The sequence below is a fragment of the Symphalangus syndactylus genome, chromosome X, assembly GCF_028878055.3.
Source record: "Symphalangus syndactylus isolate Jambi chromosome X, NHGRI_mSymSyn1-v2.1_pri, whole genome shotgun sequence".
In the NCBI taxonomy this organism is placed as follows: Eukaryota; Metazoa; Chordata; class Mammalia; order Primates; family Hylobatidae; genus Symphalangus; species Symphalangus syndactylus.
In genome coordinates, this window is record NC_072447.2 from 132,519,275 (window position 1) to 132,541,425 (window position 22,151).

The 22,151-nt window shown below is 36.1% G+C and overlaps 1 protein-coding gene and 1 long non-coding RNA gene across 8 annotated transcripts in view; one reads left to right on the top strand and one right to left on the bottom strand.

Moving 5' to 3' along the window:
* The window catches only part of LOC134736001 (uncharacterized), a 327,078-nt gene that overhangs the window by 202,637 nt on the left and 102,290 nt on the right, over positions 1 to 22,151 (top strand). The window lies entirely within an intron of this gene.
* SMARCA1 (SWI/SNF related, matrix associated, actin dependent regulator of chromatin, subfamily a, member 1) overlaps positions 1 to 22,151 on the bottom strand; it is a 77,129-nt gene that overhangs the window by 20,084 nt on the left and 34,894 nt on the right. For all 7 annotated transcript variants that reach the window (XM_055267904.2, XM_055267903.2, XM_055267907.2 and 4 more), the window contains 6 exons: positions 21,775 to 21,923; positions 19,560 to 19,679; positions 14,443 to 14,553; positions 14,071 to 14,184; positions 4,607 to 4,729; positions 2,160 to 2,292 (listed from right to left, as the gene is read on the bottom strand). In XM_055267904.2, the coding sequence (XP_055123879.1) occupies positions 2,160 to 2,292; positions 4,607 to 4,729; positions 14,071 to 14,184; positions 14,443 to 14,553; positions 19,560 to 19,679; positions 21,775 to 21,923 (750 nt within the window). The remainder of the gene's footprint in view (positions 1 to 2,159; positions 2,293 to 4,606; positions 4,730 to 14,070; positions 14,185 to 14,442; positions 14,554 to 19,559; positions 19,680 to 21,774; positions 21,924 to 22,151) is intronic.

Here is a 22,151-nt window from a genome sequence, read left to right on the forward strand (position 1 = left end):
GTGGAGGTTGCAGTGAGCCGAGATCACGCCGCTGCACTCCAGCCTGGGCGACTGAGTGAGACTCCGTCTCAAAAACAAATAAACAAAAAACCCAAGCTATTATGAACAGGTTGTTCAAATTTTTTTTTGTGGAGCAGCCATTTCTCCTGAAATTGTCATTTGCTTCTGGAATCACTCACTAATCATCTTATGGTATTTCCAATGACCAGTAGTGTGTTTTCAAACTTACTTGGAATACCCTTTTCTCATTAAAAAAAAAAAAAAAAAAAAAAACACCTCATTGGGATTTTAATTGCATACACACTGAAAAACATTCGAAGTCACTCAACCAAATTTTATAGATGAGCCAAATAATCTGGCTGTATTAATATGTCACATGACTTCAATGAAAGGCCTTTTAATGACATACTCCACATCCTCAAGCTTTTCATTTCTAGAGCCTATCAAGAAAGGTATGTGAGCACCTGTGTTCATTTACTCCTTCACTCACATACTCATTCAACAAATATTTAAACACTTGCTATGTACAAGATACTGTATATTCATGGGTGGCCAGTTGTACACATTTCTTCTCTTACTGTAACCAACTACAACAAACTCATTGCAATCTCCCCACCCTGTGACATGGCCCCCAACCTCGCAGGCAGCAATTAAATAGTCCTGAGCTAGTCATGCCACCTGGCTTGGTGTCAAATTTGAAAGAAAGTCTGACAGGATAATCTTTTTAAATCACATTTTTTCTTGTAACTTCACATACACTGATGTTATCTCCCTGCCTATCTTCTGAAGAAAATTCTTCTTAAAAATCTCTCTGCACGTACCCTTTTACATTCTTTTCATTCAACTCTTGATGCTAAAATTTCTCTCTTCAATCTATTTTTTCCCCTAAGCCTCCAAATGCCCTAAATTTATGTGCTAAATGTTCGGAGTAATAGTAATGTCATGCTGGTATCAAGGAAAAGGAAGTTCAAAAACTTAATGTTATATGTAATAAAAACTCAATACAACTGACCTCTAAAGTCCCCCAGAAGACTCTTTTAGATTTCCAGAAGAAAAAAAAAATCTCTCTAATTAAATCTGGATTTCTTCAAGCACTAGCACACTAGATAAATTAAAAGCTGTTCCTAGCCATTATTAATCTTTAGTATATTTATTGGTACTGTAGTGTTTCTTTCCTACTATTGCAAAAACAGAATTTCAGTGGTAGGGTTAAATAGATTTCGGGCAGGGGCTATCATAGAAACTTAAACCTACTTTGTAAACTTAAACCTACTTTGCCATTGTTTCAATGACAAAAAAAAATGCTCTAGATTCTAAACATCTTGTTTCAAATTATAAGTTTAAGAGCTGAACCTATTTGGAAGTTAGAAAAGTCCTATGTACTACATATAGAAAACTTACTAGACATATTTACCTATTTTTAATAAGATTTCTGGATAGCTAAACATGAAGAGATTTCGCCCAGGGAGGGCACCAAAGCGCTGCGCCCTCTTGACCGATACCTTGCCCTACACGCTTCATCTGTATCCTTTACAATACCCTTTATAATAAACCAGTAAGTGTAAAAAAAATCCATATGCTTCAGCAGCTAAACTGATTCTGGTCGAGCTCAACAACACAGGTGAGTAAGAGAGGGAGAGGATTTGAGGACCAGTTAACAGATTGATTAAAGCAACCTTTCAGCTCTATGCCCGCTAGCCCCAAGTTAATAGGACCCACAGGAACTCTCTGGAATAGGGTGGAACTCTGAAGGTGTTTGAGCATCTAAATGGGCCTGACAGGAACTCTCTACTTTAAGGACGACCTAGAAGGAAAGGCATGAATTCAATCCACTGAATGTCAATCTCAGAACTGAACCAGAAGAGGACCAAATTCCAGAGGTGGGAAGGTGGGAAACTAATTTTGTCAGTGCTTATCCAATAGCCACCCTTGTTTTATCAGAGCTTTATTTGCCTCTTCTAGCTAGGTGATAGAGACAATAGCAGTTTGTTAGGATAAACCTTATAACCTTTTCATAGAAATACAATTATAGTTTATGCTCTCATCTATGTCTTAATCATAAAAGTTTAAAACATCTCTGAACAAAGGTGCAATTAAATTGATGCTAAATAAATGAATAACGTTAAAATACAACACGATGTTTCAAATTATATACAAACCTGAATACTCCATGACCTCCTCAGGGGATTTGCCCTCTACCTCTCGAGCTATGTTATCAATGTCATCTCTTCCATATTTCTCATTAGCTTTAATAAACTGGTTAAAATCTCGTTTAGTCCAGTTTGTGAAACCCTGTGAACGAAAAGTTAAACATTATCAATAGAGGTTAAATTAATAAATCCATTTATTGTCCTATTTACTTCTATACAATGATACATTAAAAAACACTTTAAAAGACTTAAAATGTTTCTCCTTACAAAATTGCATATATTTTATATTGGAATCAAAAGTTGAGTGAGAGTTGTTACAGAAATAACTGCTTTTCTATTACAAAGAGAATGTAATCCTCTCCAAGTACTTAAAGTTGATATATAGTTCTAAGATCTTCTGTAGTTTTTAATTTCATATTTTATAGATGCCTATTTATTTTCATGCCATTTAAAATAAATGCATGAAAATAAAAATGCTAATATAAATGCTGAAGTCGTGATATTCTAGTACTTCAATGATTTTTTTCACAGATCTGTTCCCACATAAATTGAAAGAGAGAAATGTGGATGCACTAAATCAAAAGAACACTGAGGAATAACCAAAAGAAAATGCAAAAAAAAAATTGTAGCTCTTTACATCATTCTGAACTAGTGTGAATAAATAATTTCTGTTCTAAATTATGTTCATAAATAGAACTTCTACAAGCAGAACGTTATTGGAACCACTCAATTTCTTTACTAAAATATAAAACATTTTAGCCAGTGTTTTAAATTCCCTTGGCATTATTAGCATGTCTGTGAAGTCACAAGACCAAGAATTTGTTTTCCATTCCTCGAGCCCCAACTCACATAAATGTGATACTCCAGACATTGCAAAACTCTATCCCTGGCTTTTAGTTGATAAAGATTTCAGATGACCCCACATTTTGTTCCTATATACTGCCATGGTTTTTTGAAAAAGATTATTTAAGGCAGCAGAGAAGGACAAAAATGAATTCATCTACTAGGAGGGGCAGAAAACTGATTGTATTTCTAATTACAAACTAAAATATTATCTTAGTTGAGACTGTATATTCATGTTATACCATACATTCACAATACACTCCAAGTCATGTAGCATTCTAAAGCCATAACTTTACTTTTACATTCAGGAAATACATTTTGAAAATAGAACATGAATATTTAAATGTTTTATTTTATTCTGTGATAAGTTCTAATATTCAGCCATCTGCAATTATATTTTCAAACTAAACTTTATTACTTCCAGGCATTTGGCTCAAAACTTATGAATGTAATTTGTGAAAATCCATACAATAAATTAGATGTTATAGAAAAAAAACCTATATAATAAATAATATATAAATATAAAAACTATCTTTCAATAATTAGCGTAGAGAATTACCTACTACTATGCATTGCACATTATTCAAAATCTGTTGAATAAATAAATCTTGCTGGCAACCCTCTATACTAAAGTAATGACCTACAGTACACATTTTGTTTATTTTGCAAGCCTTCTATGCTGAAATTCTTTTTATCTTCTATAGTTTATTTTAGAAGTAGAACACTCATAAAACTCATTATAGCAATAATGACTTAAAAGCATTAATATTTTGTTCAAATGGAAACCTTCCTAATTGAATAATTGTTATACAATGATCACCTTAAATAATAATAATAATAAAAAGCTTCAGAAATCTCTCATCATTGTATGAAAATTATTAAAAAAGATAAGAATTTTGAAAATTATGAAATTATACCATTAATAAAAAATTAGTAGACTATTCACATCTATAAACAAAAGAAATTTAAATTTTCAAGAATATGTTAATAACAGGCTTGGCGTGGTGGCTCACACCTGTAATATCAGTTGCACTTTGGGAGGCCAAGGTGGGTGGATCACTTGAGGTCAGGAGTTTGAGACCAGCCTGGCCAACATGGCAAAACCCCATCTCTACTAAAAACACAAAAATTAGCCAGGCACGGTGGCGGGTGCCTGTAATCCCAGCTACTCGGGAGGCTGGGGCAGGAGAATCGCTTGAACCTGGGAGATGGAGGATACAGTGAGCTAAGATCGCACCACTGCACTCCGGCCTGGGTGACAGAGCGAGACTGTCTCAAAAAACAAAAAAGAATATGTTAATAACTACTGTCTATCAGAATTCAAATGTAGATTCACTGACCTTATTATAACTGGCAAAATGTATGTCAAATTGCTAATACTTGACACTTACATTTTGCATATACATACTACCCAGTATTTCCAAAAGGGCATATTCTATAAGATCAATTTTTAAAAATAAGGATATTTGGTCTAAACATGTTTACAAAATAGCCCTGAGTTTTGTTGGTGTGTCACACTAGGATACTAGGCCCATACAAGAAAAAGTGTGATCTATATTTTCTTTTTTTCTATTGATTGACTGTAAGTATTACAGCCATTGAAAATATTTTACTTGTGTGAGAAGTTTTTCCTTTTCTTCAGTCTCTTCTGGTGTAAGAGGTTCAGCTCCATCAATCTTTTTTTGCTCTTCTCTTTGAGCCAGAGCTGGATTTGGGATATCAGGATTCCTTGGGACCTATAAATCAAGAGACAAACTAAGAGTAAACTGATGAGAAAAATTAATTACTAAGGCTGTATATACACATATCAATCTTTAGAGTTATTTCAAGAGTAAACGATATAAAATCATAGCCAGAATGACACATGGTCCTCTCCACATTTCTGCTACCATGACCCTATTGAAGTAAAAACCATTCTTCTGCCACATGATATTCCATAGTTAAAACTCACTGGTAAATGCCACATTAGATTTCAGATATGATTATTACCCTGGAACAAAGTCTATCCTTATACTATTGTAATATACAGAACAAACAAAAAGTTTGGCAGTTAAAAAAAAAAAAAAAACCCACATTCCCCTGGCAACATAGAGCAGGATGGAGAAGTGGCAACGCACCTGAACATTACATCCAACAGTCTGATCAGTTCAACATGCAAAAAGAAAGGAGTGCTTTTATTGCCTGCCAAGGTATGTAAGGGGAGAAAGCATTTTTACATAAAATGGAAAGTTTGGAAAACGTAACAGGATAATGAAGAAAAAAGAGGAAACAGAGAATATAAGAGGGAAGGGTATAGTAGAGCACACAAATAGTTATGATAGGACCAGTGGTCAAGGAGGAAAAGACTACAACAGCAGTGACCAACAGAAATCATATATGGTGTTTTGGGTACAGAACTGCAAATACAGTGAAAACTGAGAAGAGAACTCAAGTTCAAAAGATGAGGACAGAAGCTCAGCTCTCTAAGAAAGCAAGCTGTCACCTGTATCTCAAAACTGTAGCCTGCAGAGCCTCAGTGTATCACAGTGAGCATATATAACCAATGTGGTTCAGCAGTATGGGGCTGAACTATACTGTGTATATGGAGGAACAAATGAAGTCTCTCAGCCTAAAGCCTGATAACATCGCTATGTGCATCTGCAGCTACAAGGAAGCACATTGATTTAAGAGGGCAAGTACATAACATGTGTACTACACTTTATAGCATTCCATTAAACATGAAAGTAAAAGGGCTGGCAGTAAGCCTTCCACTGCTTGAAATGCACATGACTCATTCCCTAGGGGCATCAGGTAGTCATGGTTTTACTACCCTGTAATTATAATACACATTAGAGTGCATTTTTCTCATTGTTATATGTATTTCATAGAGTTTGGAACTATATCATTGCAACTTAAAAATAACTTAAAAAAATAACTATTAAGTACAATAGTTCTTCAAGTATAAAACCTAACTGAGCATTGAAAAGAAATACTGAGAAATTAGATTCACTTGTAATCATCAGTATCAGGCAATCAAATTAGCAGGTATTGACTAAATGTCTATTATGTTTGTAGAACTATGATAAGTATTGATTGGAATATAAGTATAGGTTTTATCCCTTATCCCAAATGTTTCAGACAAGAAGTGTTTCAGATTTCAGATTTTTGGGGGTTTTGGAATATTTGCATTATACTTATCTGTTGAGCATTTCTAACTTGAGAATCTGAAATCCAAAAATTGCTCCAATGAGCAGCATTTCCTTTGGACGCAATGTCAGAGCTCAAAAAGTTTTGGATTTTGGAACATGTCAGATTTCAGATTTTTGAATGAGGGAAACTCTACCTATATTAGATATGGTTCTTGCCCACAAGGAGCTCACAAACTAGTTGTGGAATTTTGAGCTGTACCTTAAGAACTCTAAGGATCTGGGGAGACGGAGAAGGAAGAAAGCATATTCTAGGCTAGGGCAGTATGAGCAAAAGCACGAAGGCAGAAATGTGCAGGAAGGCACATATGGGGTTTATGTTGAAAAGAGATAAGAAACAAGGCCAGGTAGAGACAGATTTACAGGGTCTTGAAACTACACAGAAGGTGCTGCGGACTTTTGAACAAGGCAGTGAAGTGTCAAAATGTAGTGTTTTTACCTGGAAGCCTTTTGCTGAATGGACTGAAGTGGGGCAGCGACTAACAGGTTAAGAGAACCTGCTCAACTATCATAATCTAGAAATGACACATGATCATCTGGACTAGGATGGTGGCAAATGGAAATGGAAAAGAAGGTGTACATTTAAAATGAAATGTAGCCCAGTCGTAGCATGATTAAAAACAACTTCTCTTCAGTAGCTAAACCCAATGTTAAAATTACAGGCATACCAGCAATTCCATTCCTAAGTATTTACCCAAAGAAAGGAAAACGTATCTACACAAAGACTTTGACAAGATTGTTCACAGCAGCTTTACTCATCATAGCCAAAAGCCAGAAAACAGCCCAGATGACCTTCAAGAGAATGGATAAGCAAACCGTGGCCTATCCATACAATGGAATCGGTGTTCCACAATCAAAAGGAAGGAGCCACACAGATACATGGGACAACATGGCTGAATCTCTAAAACATTACGCTAAGTGAAACAAGCCTTATACATATTGTATGATTCCATTTATGTGAAGTTCTAGAACAAAAATTTAAAAACCTAATCTATGGAGGGAAAGATCAGAACAGTGGGTGCCTCTGAGGAGTGCATATGGTCACTGGGAAGAGGCACTTTCTGGGGTGACAGTAATGGTCTATATCTTTATAGGAGGAGCTCAAGTTACATAAGTGTATGCATTTGTGAAAAAACATTGAATGGTACACTTAAGGTTTATATATTTCACTCTATGTAAATGTTACTTTAAAAAATCATAAACAAAATATGACTCTGGATAATGATATGCATGTTGAAGTGTTTCTGGGTAAAACGTACTTATGTCTGCAACTTTGAGATGCATAATAATAAGATAAATATCCATATGATAGAGGGCCAGAGAAATGGAAAAACAGGTGAAAAAGCAAATACGATAAGCTGTAAATTGTCAAATATATGTGGGGTATATATGGGTGTTCATTGTACAATTATTTCAACATTTTTGCATTTTTAAAAATCCTTCATAATGTTTTTTTAAAAGTACAGATACAGCTTTAAAAGTTAATAGACCCCTTAAATTGCTGGTATGTGAAATTACTTTGGTTTCAAATTTTAATTTTAATTGAAAGAAACCTCTTTGATCTTAAGATACTCTTCTCTTAAACATTTTCAAAATTTCCATGTCCAACAAACCATATTTTTAACAAAATGAAAATATTTTACAAACATCTAATTTATGACAGAAAATAGATAATATACCCACATAAAATAAAATAAAACTGTTTATTCCCATGCAGACATCCCCATACTAAAAACTTCCCCTTTCAACTTCTAATAAAAGCAAAATCAGAATATTTTATAAAACCATTAGATTTTAGAATCCACTGCAATTTATTCTATATCCAGTGGTCATATTAATTAACATAGCAAAACAAGAATGACTTCATGAAAGCTATGTTTGCTATTTTAATTCTAGAAATTACTAAAATAGCTGCTAAAATGTTTAGAATTAGAAAAGGCTCAAAGTTTCTAAATTCCTATATCTCCTCCTGATATAGTTTGGCTGTGTCCCCACCCAAATTTCATCTTAAACTGTAGCTCCCACAATTCCCATGTGTCATGGGAAGGACCCAGTGAGAGGTAATTGAATCATGGGGGCAGGTCTTTCCCATGCTGTTCTCGTGATAGTGAATAATTCTCATGATAGTGAATAATTCTCATGAGATCTGATGGTGTTATAAAGAGGAATTCCCCTGCACAAGTTCTCTCTTCCCTTCTAACATGGAGAACATGACTTGCTCCTCCTTGCCTTCTGCCATGATTGTGAGGCCCCCCGAGTCATGTGGAACTGTGAGTCAATTAAATCTCTTTTCTTTATAAATTACCCCGTCCCGGGTATGTCCTCATCAGCAGTGTGAAAACAGACTATACACCTCCTATAAAAAAATCTTAATAGTCATCATTTTAATAAGACATACATTTTTTTTTGCCTCATGAGGTTCGTATCAGCATTAAGCTTCCTGGAGTGATTTCAAAGTACTACATTATGAATTACGCAGATAGGCCAGGCACGGTGGCTCACACTTGTAATCCCAGCACTTTGGGAGGTCACGGCAGGTGGATCACCTGAGGTCAGGAGTTCGAGACCAGCCTGGCCAACATGATGAAACCCCGTCTCTACCAAAAATATAAAAACTAGCCGGGCGTGGTAATGGGTACCTGTAATCCCAGCTACTCGGGAGGCTGAGGCAGAAGAATTGCTTGAACCCAGGAGATGGAGGTTGCAGTGAGGTGACACAGTGCCACTGCACTCCAGCCTTGGCAAGAGGGTGAGACTCCGTCTCAAAAAAAAAAGAATTAAGCAGACAAATTACAGACCAATAGTACTGAACAGATACCGAGGAGGTATTTAAAGTCCTCATACTCTACGTCTCATTATGATCTCCAGCAACACAATATATAAAAAGTTATCTTTCTAAAGTAAAAATCTCAATTATTATTTGGATTTCTACTCAGATGCTAAGGAATTTGTGATTAAGGAATGTATTCAATGAAGTAGTGAAAAACTTTTTTTGGCCTTGTTTATTAGGAGTTTAGCAAGCATTGCATAGGAAATGTGGAGTACTGAATTAAATGTGACACCACACAAAATAAAAGCAGTAACCTGAAATCAGCTCACCGTGTTTTAGTTCTACCACTGAAAAAGTAGGTGGCCCACAATGACACATTACCAAAACTCACAAAGATTATGGAACTTCCTCCATTTGTCAAATGTTTATATTTGTCCCTAAAGAATTTTTTATTGGGGATAAATGTTAGAATGTTCTATAGCTTTCTTTAGCTTCAAATGTGGCAAAACTCTTGCATTCCAGGTGTTAGACTCAATAGAACATCCAGATATTCTGGATTTTTTATGCTGCAATTGAAATTTCAATTAAGTCATCCTCTTCCGATATAAAGGTTTGAGTGACCAAGTGATTGCATGCATTAAATAACAACTCCTTTAAGTCGAAAGAGCAATGAAGCTTTTGAATATGCCTAAGGTCAAAGCTTAGATAGCAGCAAGAATGGGCACATTATGTACTGCTGTCCACCAAGTGGTTAGGGCGAAACAAATACTTCTCTCACCTTCAAGTAAAACAAAACTCTTTAACTCCAGATCTTATTATCAGCAATATTGCTGTGACCTTGTGCTGAATATGAGGGTGGGAAAGGGGGAGAAAAACAGAAAATAAAAATGCAAATAACCAGGAAGTACAAGGAAACCACTCTCTACCAACTGCTTCAAAACTTGTGGGCCCTTCACTAGCCCCACTCCAAATCACAACAGAATAAGCCTTTGGAGACTCAACATAGATAAAATGTAACCACGAACCACAGTGCCCCCAGCTATGGGCATCACCTATCTCCCCTTGGCTAACAATCCTTTAGGCAGAAAAGGGGGAAAGAGTCCCTTTTTAAGAATCTGTGTACACAGAATACCAGGTAACTCCACTAAAGCAATTTTGTTTTGTTCATTTGAGGATAAGCTAGTGTTCTATTCACTTTGTGGCCCTGATGAGTTTTCTGAAGGTACAAGGGGGAAATAAAGCAATGCTAGCTATGCCTTGAGAAGATATGTCTAATGGTTACATATCATATCATCCTTAAAAGGGAGCTTTTTAAGATGATTAACATGCCTGCTGATCTGTCTATTCTCTGAACTCAAACAAAAAACCACCCAATTAAAGAACCCACCTTAGCTCAGGTCCATAGTTCCTAGTAAAGAATGGAAGAGACAAGGTCCAGAAAGAACCAATATCCAGAATGTATTCTTATTTGTCATGTAAATCCTCAGCTAAGCATGCATAAGGAGGATCAAGGCAAGTCTTAAGACAATACAGAAGCAATCTAGGATACGGCTGAAGAGAGCACAAGGCTAGGAGTAGAGTAGTAGGGGATTGGTTCTCCTTCCACCACCACCACCACAGTCCAAGTCGCCACCATCTTCTCTCATTTTGATACTTCAACAGCCTCCTGAATGGTTTCCCTGGATAAACCTGCCATTCTCTGCATCGCAGCCAAACTGATCTTTTAAAAATGTAAATCTGGCTGGGCGTGGTGGCTCACACCTGTAATCCAGCACTTTGGGAGGCCAAGGCAGGCAGATCAAGAGATCAAGAAATCCAGACCATCCTGGCCAACATGGTGAAACCCCATCTCTACTAAAAGTACAAAAATTAGCTGGGCATGGTGGCATGAGCCTGTAGTCCCAGCTACTTGGGAGGCTGAGGTAAGAGAATCCCTTGAACCCAGGAGGCAGAGGTTGCAGTGAGCCAAGATCACACCACTGCACTCCAGCCTGGTGACAAAGCGAGACTCTGTCTCAAAAAAAAAAAAAAATGTAAATCTGATCATAATTTACCATTTATAAGTTGTATGACCCTGAGCAAATTATTCAGGGCAAATGACTCAACCTCTCCATGCTTGTTTCCTCATCTGTAAAATAAGGATGTAGTTCAAAGGCTGTTAGGAGGATAATGAGCTAACATTTATAAATAACTTGGAACAATAAGTAACACATGTAAGGACTAAGTATCTGCTATTAGTATTACTTTACCACCCACCCACCCACCTCCCTGCCTTAAAAACATCTCAGTGGGTTTCCTTTACTCTAAAGCTAAAGTTTGACCTCATTAATATGACCTACATAGCCCTCCATATGATTTGACTCTACCCACTCACCAGCCTCATCTCAAGTCACCCTCTTTCTCACCAGTCCCTAACACTGGCTTTCTTACAGCTCCCAAAAGGAGCCATCCTCCTTCCCACCTCAAGACCTTTGCATATGAGGTGCCACCTGCCTCAGCTTTTCTCTCCCACACTTCACTTAGCTCATTCACATCTCTGGAAACTCAGCTTAAATGACACTTCCTTAGGGAACACTTCCCTGATCTCCCAGCCCACATGAGATACCCATGTTATACTCCCTCATTAGCACCCCTTGTAAGCACAGAACCACACAAATGCCACCACCATTACATTGTAGTATCTAATGCCTATCTCCTCTATTAGAATGTAAGCTCCATGAGATGAAAGACTTTGTCTTATTCACTGCTTTATCCCAAGTGCTTGGCCCAGTACCTGGCACAGAGGATTGCTCAATAAATAGGTATTACACTTTAAAAAAAAGGTTCTCCTTTTACTCTTTTTCCCTCTCCTCTTGCTTCTTTCAGGGAAGAGGAAGAGCAAACAATAAGGTGCAATAGCACGAATCCCATGCCATCTCCCCTCTCCCTATTCATCCCTTTCCTCTATTCTTACACCTCTCCTCCTCCCCTTCCTTTCTACCACCCTTCACAGCTGTCCCTTCATTCCTCCGTCTTCTGAGGTTTCCTCTCTTCTCCATCTCCTTCCAGCTGGCCACCACCCAAAGAGTCACTGTAAGACTTCACCCCTAACCACAAACTGCCTGTAATGAAAGGCACTGTTTATATTCAAACCAGACCCATGGCCAGAATGTGGTGGTCACTGTAAATTATCATGGGGAACAAAATTTCAGTATCTCCAAAGAAGGAGCATAAAGATATATCAGAGATGATTTTTTTAATTGTTGCTACTTGACTACCACTTGGCCCAACTCCCAAATGTCATGCCACACCATTGTAAACATAGTCCTTATTTAGGACTGCAGAAAGAAGCAGGGTTACATCACATACAGAAAGAGCCCAGAATGCCTGAGTGGAACGAATAGAACATCTGAATACTGAGAAACTGGTTGTGAGACCAGGACCCATGGCAACCCTGTTAGTTCCATGATCTTGAACAAGGTCATTTAACCTCTCTAAACTTCAGTTTCCTCACCTATTAAATGGAGATGATAATAACACCTACTTCATGAGGTTGCTAGGAATCAACGACCTCAGTATGTGTTAAAGCACTTTGTAAATTATAAAGTGTTCTATGCAAATATTTGATTTATTACTGAGGTCTAACATTTCAATTAATTCTCCTTTCAAGTCTCACTAATAACAGTTAATGAAAGTAACAGAAAATAATATTCTAAACCTAAAATTATTATAAACCTTAATGAGATGATATGTATTTTACCTCATAACTACTTCATTATTAAACAATTAATAATTATTGTTAATAATTATCATTAATTTTCCTACTTTTATTTTGCATTTGAACCTATAACTTACCTGTTTCTTCTGGTGTATCACTGTTTTCACTTTCTTTGAAACTAGTTTTATGTCTTATGTGAATGTTCACCCTAGAGATCTACTCTAGTTCCAAAATATAATGAGTTAAGATGTAAGTATCTTATATACATGGAGCTTTTCTAGGCACATTCCAGCTACTAATTAAAATAATGGGTCACAGTTCCAGTTGTGACAAAGGTTTACAAAATAAAATTTAAAACACAGCTGTTAATTCATAAAACAGAACACTTCATAAAATTAAAACAGTGTTAATGTTTTGTTTTATTTTATTTTATTTTTGAGACAGAGTCTCTCTCTGTCACCCAGGCTGGAGTGCAGTGGCGTGATCTCAGCTTACTGCAACCTTCACCTCCCACGATCAAGCGATTCTCCTGCCTCAGCCTCCCAAGTAGCTGGGATTACAGGCGCTTGCCACCGCACCCAGCTAATTTTTGTATTTTTAGTAGAGACGGGGTTTTGCCATGTTGGCAAGGCTGGTCTCATATTCCTGACCTCAAGTGATCCTTCTGCCTCGGCCTCCCAAAGTGCTGGGATTACAGGCATGAGCCACTGCGCCCGGCCAGTATTTTATAGTTTTTTAATATTAGTGATTATTATACCTTTGGTCATCTCTCTCCATTCACTAGGAAGTCAATTTCAACATACAGAAATTACCTGGTATGCTTATTCTCTCAATATGACAGATTTAGTGTGACAAATATTAAATTTCACTCATGAAAACTAGGATTCTATCTACCTATATAAATAAGAATTCCGAATACCAAAAGATCATTTTAAAATTGTATAATTCACTATCATGTTTATCATTATCTTTAACACCTAAGTGACTACAATCTACTAACCACCAGCAAGGCTTTCAGCAATGTATAAGCAATAAAGACAGAAATACTATTTCTTGGGCCTATTAAGGAAATGATCAAAAATTTCCTATCATATATTAACATTCGCTTTTAACCGCATACCTATTGTTCTCTCTACATATTCTTTAACTATTCAAACATTGGCATTATAAAAATAATGTTGTTATTACTATTTCGAAATATTGCATAATTCTTCATTAATCTCATTTAGTGATGACTGTACTGGTGATTCAATGGTTAGATGTTTTACATCTAGTTAAATTTCCTCTTTGGTTTTAAAAACATCACTGTTGTGATTTGCTGTCACATTCTCTCAAATTAAAATGCAACACCTTCTAGTCCAGATTAACAGATTAAATTATTTTTAAAGATTATATTATATTAATCTTAAAAAATGGAAAAAATACCTTATAGCCTATTGTCTTCCGATAATAAAGAATTTCCTTTTCCAGGAGCTCAAATAAGCGTGGTGGGAAAAATTGAAAATCCTGAACATTTGGCTGTTTTGGAGGCCGTGGAGCCTATGAGAGGAAAATGTATTATATATACTTATTTTCAGTACATGAAGTAAACTTACTTATCTTTTACTATTTCTGTTATATATGGAACAATAAATACAATAAAATCCATTTATATGGCTGGGCCAAATCAAATACTTTTTTGTACTGTTATATTTTAGAGACTATGATTTGGCAATGATACAAGTAAATCTGACCCATAGATCATGTTGCAAGAGAAATCTACTTTAGGACATAAAAACTGGCCTTTTACAGTTTTACCTTTGGAATCTTCGGCTCGCTGACACGCAAAGCCTCTCTAAAGTAGGCATCCACTGCGTAGTTTGCTTTGCGTTCTCGTTTAGGAGGTTCAATCCATTCCACCATGCCAAGCTATACACAACAAACAACAACAAGGGGTTTAATGACTCCAAACAGTTTTATCAAAATCAAGTACATCAAGGCTGCAGAAACATAAGAAAGCAAAAGCCATCAGGAAGAATCAAAACTTGCCTTATAAATCACAATTTACCTCCAAAGTTCCAAAACATAGTGGTACACCAAGTTTAGATGCAAAGACAGTTTTCTTTATTTTTATGTGAAAGTAGCTTTAAAAATTAGTTCTTCCTTGGTGATTGAGAAGAATCTGTACAATCTGGTTTTTTTGGTTAAATTAAATAAATAAAAGGTAGCTAATATAGACAGAAGAGTAACATTGACTGTGGTAACTGTAATACGTGTATGAATTAGAAACAGATGAAGGGTAAATAATAAATATCAACATGATAAGCATATATCCCTTCAAATTAAGAGAAATATTCAAATGAGACCTTCTGGAAACATAGGTATGGCAGAGTTGGAAAAGTTGGTGGAAACAGAAAGACCAGGATTCTGCTACTTCACCAGTTATATAACTTTGGGGAAATTATTTTTTTCCATCTGCAAAATGAGAATAATAATACCTACCTTGAGGATTATATATGATCATATATGTGAAAGCATTAAGTAAACTGCCAGGAGTTAAATGCAAGATATTGTTAAACATCCAAAGTAGCATGAACCATGATTTGGCAGCATTACCAATTTTACCCTATTATCAGCTAGAAAATATAATTTAACAGTCAACAGACAAAACTGACACTACAATGTTCTGGAGCCTGAGAAATGGCTTCCTAATTCATATCTTTCTTTATTTCAGTCCTTAGCCTAGTATCTTTACATAAAAGAGGGCATTAATCCACCATTAGTTGTCTCAGTCTACTTGATCTAATCTAAGGGCTGAATTCCAACCTTGGCATCGTATTTTAAGAGTGGATAATAAACCAAGATGACCAGGATGGTTAGAGATCTACAAATTCTCACAGTGTCTAGAGAAGTAATGGCTAAAGACAGACACAATGGTGACATTCGCATATGAAAGTATATCAAATAGAAAAGAACACAGTCCTTCGTTGATCCGTAAGATTAAAATCAATGTGGAAAGTTAGAGAAAGTAGATGGCTACTCAATATAATTTAACTATTCATTAATTACCTACTGTATTATGTGCAAGTCAGTGTCAGGGATATACACATGAATAACATAATCTCTTTCATCAAGGAACTTGTAACTCAAATAAAAAGTTTTCTGAGAACCAGAGAATATAAAACAGTGAAACGACCTACCCTGAGAGGGATAAGATTCCCAGCACTACAGTGTTCAGAGGCTGCATATCTGTCTTGGATGCTAAAGATGAGATTTCTTAATTATAAGAAACTTAGCATAAATGACCTTCTAACTCTAAGAACCTATGACATATCGCTATTATAATGAGATTATTAAGTAAAATGAGAAATTCCCACAGCAATGAAACAAATTTCGCTTTTCTTTCAGATGGATTAATGTGAAGCGACAGTAATGAAAGAGATATTTTATAAATAACCAATATTTTATCTTTCTCAACTGGAGTAAAAATAAATTAATAATAGTTTAAACTAACATTCTACAAGTGATGTATTTAGCTATTTAACCTATACTTGTTTGATGGTCTAGGCATTCAAATTTGAAACAAACATTAAAGGCCAATTCCTCAACTTTCAAAAAAAGAATAAATCATATCGAATTAGTTTATTTTACATAAGAGTACATTAATGCTAACTTATCTGGGTTAATTTATTCAGGATCACAACCATCATGACTTAATTTACCAGGTATGGTTGTAAAAGTAATGCAACTGATTCAACAAACCATATATGAAAATCTACCTCAATGTATAATTTCCATGATTTATAAATGACATTCTTTCAAGTTTTCACTTCTCCTCAAAAGATAATTAAAACCTATTTTAAGAACCTATCTAGAAAACACAAAGAGGCAGAAATAAAATATAATCTCAGCTCAGAATATTCAGAAAAAAATGTGATTCTGGACACCACTGTTATTGTCAGACATTTAATTATAAAAATACAAGTCATCATAGTTATTAAAATTCTCTTTACGCATCATTACTTTGCTAAAATTAGAAGCACAAGGAGACCAGTTAGAGATAGACAAGTATTTCACTAATTTTTCTCTAAAAATGTGGATAAGAAGCTCCATGGTATTTAGACTCCATTGTTTAAAATTTTTCCACTTTATAAAACACTCCTATTACCTATAAGTCTGCAGGAATAATTGTAAAATTAATAAAACTTATATCACATAATGAGATCTCAAAAGCATATTAGAAAGGCAATTCCCACCCTGTGCAGATAGGCCGTCACCTCCATCTCAGCAGGATAAAATATAAGCCGTCTAAGTGAAGATTAGAGATAGGACAACCTGACAAATACAAGTCAAGAAACTAAAAGCTATCAGAAGCAATAACAGAAACAAAGCATTATCAGCATACTAGCTACAATGCAAAACCGAAATGTCTCACCTCTCATTTTTCAGTAAAATAAGTACCTAAGAATGAACTTTTCTATTTTAAGAAAATTCATTTCTGTCAGTTCTAAAATATAACAGCTTTACAGAGCAATTTGAGCAACAAAATATATAAAGATAGAACTGGATTGTAACTCAAAACATCCATGAGTCCATACTGATACAAATAAATAACTGAAGACACAAATAAATTGGGGAGAAGGGGTAGATCTTCCACACAGAAAAATATCAATTAATAAATACATATAGGTGGAATGAAGAAAATACAAAATTACCATTAGGCAAACACCACAATAATAACTACTGCAGGCAAGCTCCACCAATACATGCTAAAATCAGTGAGTAAAAGTTTGAGAAAGAGCTCCCCACAAGGTATTTATCAATTACAGAGGAAAAAATGGCAGACGATGTATTGGAAAGCCTGGATTCCCAGGCAGAAGCCTGCCACAGGGGCGCTGCCCTGTGGAGCGACTCTACTAAGGCAATGCTGAGTGGAAATGTGAGGTTGGAACTCCTACAGAAAGTCCCCAACAAGGGCACTGCCTAGTGGAATTGGAGGTGTTGCAGGGACCCTAGAATTACAGAGCCACCAGCATCGAGCAACTCCTATCTGGAAAAGCTGCAGGCACCATACTCCAATTCATGAGAGTAGCCACGTGGGCTGTACCCAGCAAAGCCCTGGAGGCAGGACTGCCCAAGGGCTCGGGACCCCATTTCTCACACTAGTGTGCCCAGGATAGGGGAAACAGAGTCAAGGGAGATCATTTTGGAGCTTTAATGCTGGGTTTTGGACTTGCATGGGGCTTGGTACCCCTCTCATTTGGCTAATTTCTCCCTTTCAGAATGGAAATGTTCACCCAATGCCTATATAACCATTGTATCTTAGAAATAAATATCTTGTTTTTGGTTTTATAGGCTCACAGCTGTAAGGAACTTGCATTGTGACTGAGATGAGACTTTGGGACTTTTTAGCTGATGCCGGAACAAACTAAGACTTTTGAGGACCATTGGGATGGAATGATTATAATTTGCAATGTGAGAAGGACATGAGATTTGGGAGGCCAGGGGCAGAATGCTATAGTTTGGATATGTTTGTCCCCCAAATCTCACGTGGAAATTTGATCCCCAGTGTTGGAGGTGGGGCCCAATAGGAAGTGTTTGGGTCATGGGGGCAGATCTCTCATGAAGGGCTTGGTGTAGTCCTCGAGGTAATGAGTGAGTTCTCTCACTCTATTAGTTCCTGACAAAGAGCCTAGCATTTCCCTCCTCTCTCCGGTACTGTCTCTCTCTCTCTGTCTCTGCCATGTGGTCTCTGCACACACCAGATCTCCTTTGCCTTCTGCCATAAGTGAAAGCAGGCTGAGCCCCTCACCAGAAGCAGATACTGATGCCATGCTTCTCTTACAGCCTGTAGAACCATGAGCCAAATAAACCTCTTTTCTTTATAAACTACCAAGCCTCAGGTATCCCTTTACAGCAACACAAATGTGCTAAGACAGTAGATACACCAATTACCCTGATTTGATCATTACACATTGTATATATGTAACAAAATATCGCTCTGTATTCCATTAATATGTACAATTAGTATGTGTCAACTAAAAATAAAAGGAAAAAATAATATAGTCTACTTTTTAAAAAATGCAATGTGGGATACTAGATTAGATCCCCTGGAATCTAACACCAGTTAATTAGATAATTAACCAATGTCCTTTTCCTGGCACAGGAAAGGATATTAGGAGAAAAACTGGTGTTAATTTCCCGGTTGTGATCATTATACTAACATGTAAATTGCTAATATTAGGGGAAGCTGAGTGAAGGATATAGGTTAGCTCTGTACTATTTTTACAACTATTTTGTAAGTCTAAAGTAATTTAAAAATAAAAAGTTTTAAAATCCCAGCCTTAATTTCAGTTTAAAAAACAAGATAAATAAAACCCCCATTTCTTCAACAGACCACATGTAACAAAGTCCTTCTGCATTTAAGTAACTAAATGTTACTAATATTATTATTCATATAGTTAACATTAAGTGTCAGGCATTATTCTAATAACTTTATGAGTATTAACTCATTTCATCATCAGAATCCCTCTATGATGTAACTATTATAACCTCCATTTGGTAAGTGAGAAAACTGAGAATACCCAGAGTCACTTAATCAGTGACAAGAGTTGAGATTTCAGCTCCAGCATTCAGGAATTCAACCTCAATCCTACACTGCTTCTCAATAACAAAAGTAGTACTAGCAGTAGTAGTAGTAGTAGTAGCAGCAGCAGCAGCAACAGCAAAAATGATGATGATGATGATGATGATGATGATGATGACAATAAACCAGTAAAATATATGAAAGATATACCTTGCCTGAGATATTCAGACCTATATCAAATTTCACTCTAGAGCAGGGTATTTTAATAGGTAAGTGCCAGTGTTATTTTATAATTGTTATGGGGAGAAATGCTCATTTGAGGGTCTAATGGTTGAGAGTAAAAAGTTACCTTCTGTTTTTCTCTATAATCTTCTCCTTCAAACTTGTATAAACTTTGTTCAATGTCCATTCTAAAATTTCTTAGAGAAGACTCTCCCATTTTTTGCAGGCGTTCATTCATCTCTGCCGTCTAAAGGTGAATACATTAAAATGAGAAAATTATCACTGAATTACTTGTAAAAGTCTGTGGATTCTCTACCTTTTTAATAGTCAGGTTTTGACATGAAATATCCAGTCTGTTAATTTACAAGGTATGAATGCAATGCTAACATCAAACTTGAAGTGCAAATTTTACTTGCCCAAGTATTTCAAATATTTAAATGGTGCTTCCCAAGTACTCTCACTTAGGCTTTCTTTAAAATCTTTTATCAGTGAAGTTGTAGCCACATTATAATTGCTCTTGCATAATTTAAATGGGACAAATAGCTAATGCTAAGAGAAAGGCAAAGATGGACTAAAAATACACATTTTGCATACCGATATGAAACATATTAACACAAGATTATTCAAAATGCAGGTTATTACCCGAACTACAAAATTCTTCTGAAAAGCAAATTCAACCAGTTTACAAGATATGTAACAAACATAGTAAAATACACCATGGAGATGAAATCAGCAAAATCCACACTGTGATTAACTCAAAAGGCAAACAACCTAGTCTTTTCACCAAATAAATTACAAGGAATACAATACATGGCAGGAGAGGGGGCCTATAGATTTTAATTATAGAGATGAAATCTCAACCATGGCAATTTGTATTTTGATTTGCATTCTGATTTAAAAATGAAAAGAAAACTTTTTAAGTATAAATATTTATGAAACAATTGTAAATTTGAATACTAACTGGATATTTGGTGTTATTAAAGAATTATTGTCACGCCTGTAATCCCAGCACTTTGGGAGGCCGAGGCAGGCGGATCACGAGATCAGGAGATCGAGACCATCCTGGCTAACACGGTGAAACCCTGTCTCTACTAAAAATACAAAAAAAATGGCCGGGCGTGGTGGCGGCGCCTGTAGTCCCAGCTACTCGGGAGGCTGAGGCAGGAGAATGGCGTGAACCCAGGAGGCGGAGCTTGCAGTGAGCCGAGATCGTGCCACTGCACTCCAGCCTGGGGGACAGAGCGAGACTCCATCTCAAAAAAAAAAAAAAAAAAAAAGAATTATTGGGGTTTTTCAGGTGAGACAATGTTATAATGATTATCTTTAAAGAGTCCTTCTATTTTAGAAAAACACAGTGAACTATTCACAGCTGAAGTATGTCTGAGATTTGCTTCAAAATAATCTAAGGAGGGGAAAAGATAACTGGGGATATAAACAGAACAGGACTGGTTGATGGCTGTTAGAAACAGGTGACAAGTACTTCGGAGCTCATTATACTACTCTGTCTACTTTTACTTATGTTTAAAATTATCCATAATTTGTGGAGAGGGGAAGGTGAACTAAACACAAAATTACAATATTCTGAAACAACTTATTATGCTTTAACAAATAGTGATTTAGTATTTCATGAAATGTTTTATAAAAGATTTTCAATTAACCAATGTATCAGTAGATGATTTCTAGTCCAGTGCAAAAAAAAAAAAAAAAGATTATAAAAATATAGTCCTCATCAGGCATGGTGGCTCATGCCTACAATCTCAGTGCTTAGGGAGGCAGAGGTGGGAGGCTCACTTGGGGCCAGAGGTTCAAGATCAGCCTGGGCAACACAGCAAGGCCCTGTCTCTACAAAAGAAAACTAATTAGATGTGCATGTTGGTAGACGCCTGTGGTCCCAGCTACTCGGGAGGCTGAGGTGGGAGGATCACTTGAGCCCAGGAGGTGGAGACTACAGTGAGTTATGATTGCACCACTGCACTCCAGCCTGGGTGACAGAGCAAAACCCTGTCTCTAAGAAAAAAAAAAAAAAAAGCATTCCTTATACATGTGATTAAACACAAAATTTACTTGGCTTTTACTTGGCTTTTAGATATAGTATTTTCAATAAAGCATTAGATATAAGGTCACTCAATTTTAAACTCTGGTTCTTAGTCTTTCTCACCAAAAAAATGTTTTTAAGCCTTAATCTACCCCTGGAAATAGATCTACAAGTTGTTGGAGAGAATATGAGTTATCTGAAACATGTAGATAAGGTAGATAAACATGTACAATGAAAATATAAGTATGCTGAAGTATGTTGATATTAAAACAATCCAGCATGAAAATAAAATGCTATTTTAACTAACCTTCTTTTCCCCTCTTTCCAGAATAGTTGTAATGTCTTCCTCTGTCAACTCACTCTCTTTAGAAGCAAAAACATGGGTGGCTCCATGCCGTATCATTTGTAACATTTCCTCTTTTGCCAGCTTGTTAGACTGTTGGTCAATGAGTCTTCCTAATGATAAAAATTGAAATTGTACATATTCAATCCATCATATTCCAAAGAAGGCATAATCATTCTAATCAGACATTACCACATTTAGCCATACATAAAGCTTTAAAGAACAAAAAATTACTGAGCATTAAGGTTATTTGTTTAATGAACAACCCTACAAGTTTTTCTTCTAGCATACTTTCTATTTCTATATGAATTCCCTTCTGTAAAATTCAGTTAAAACCCAGA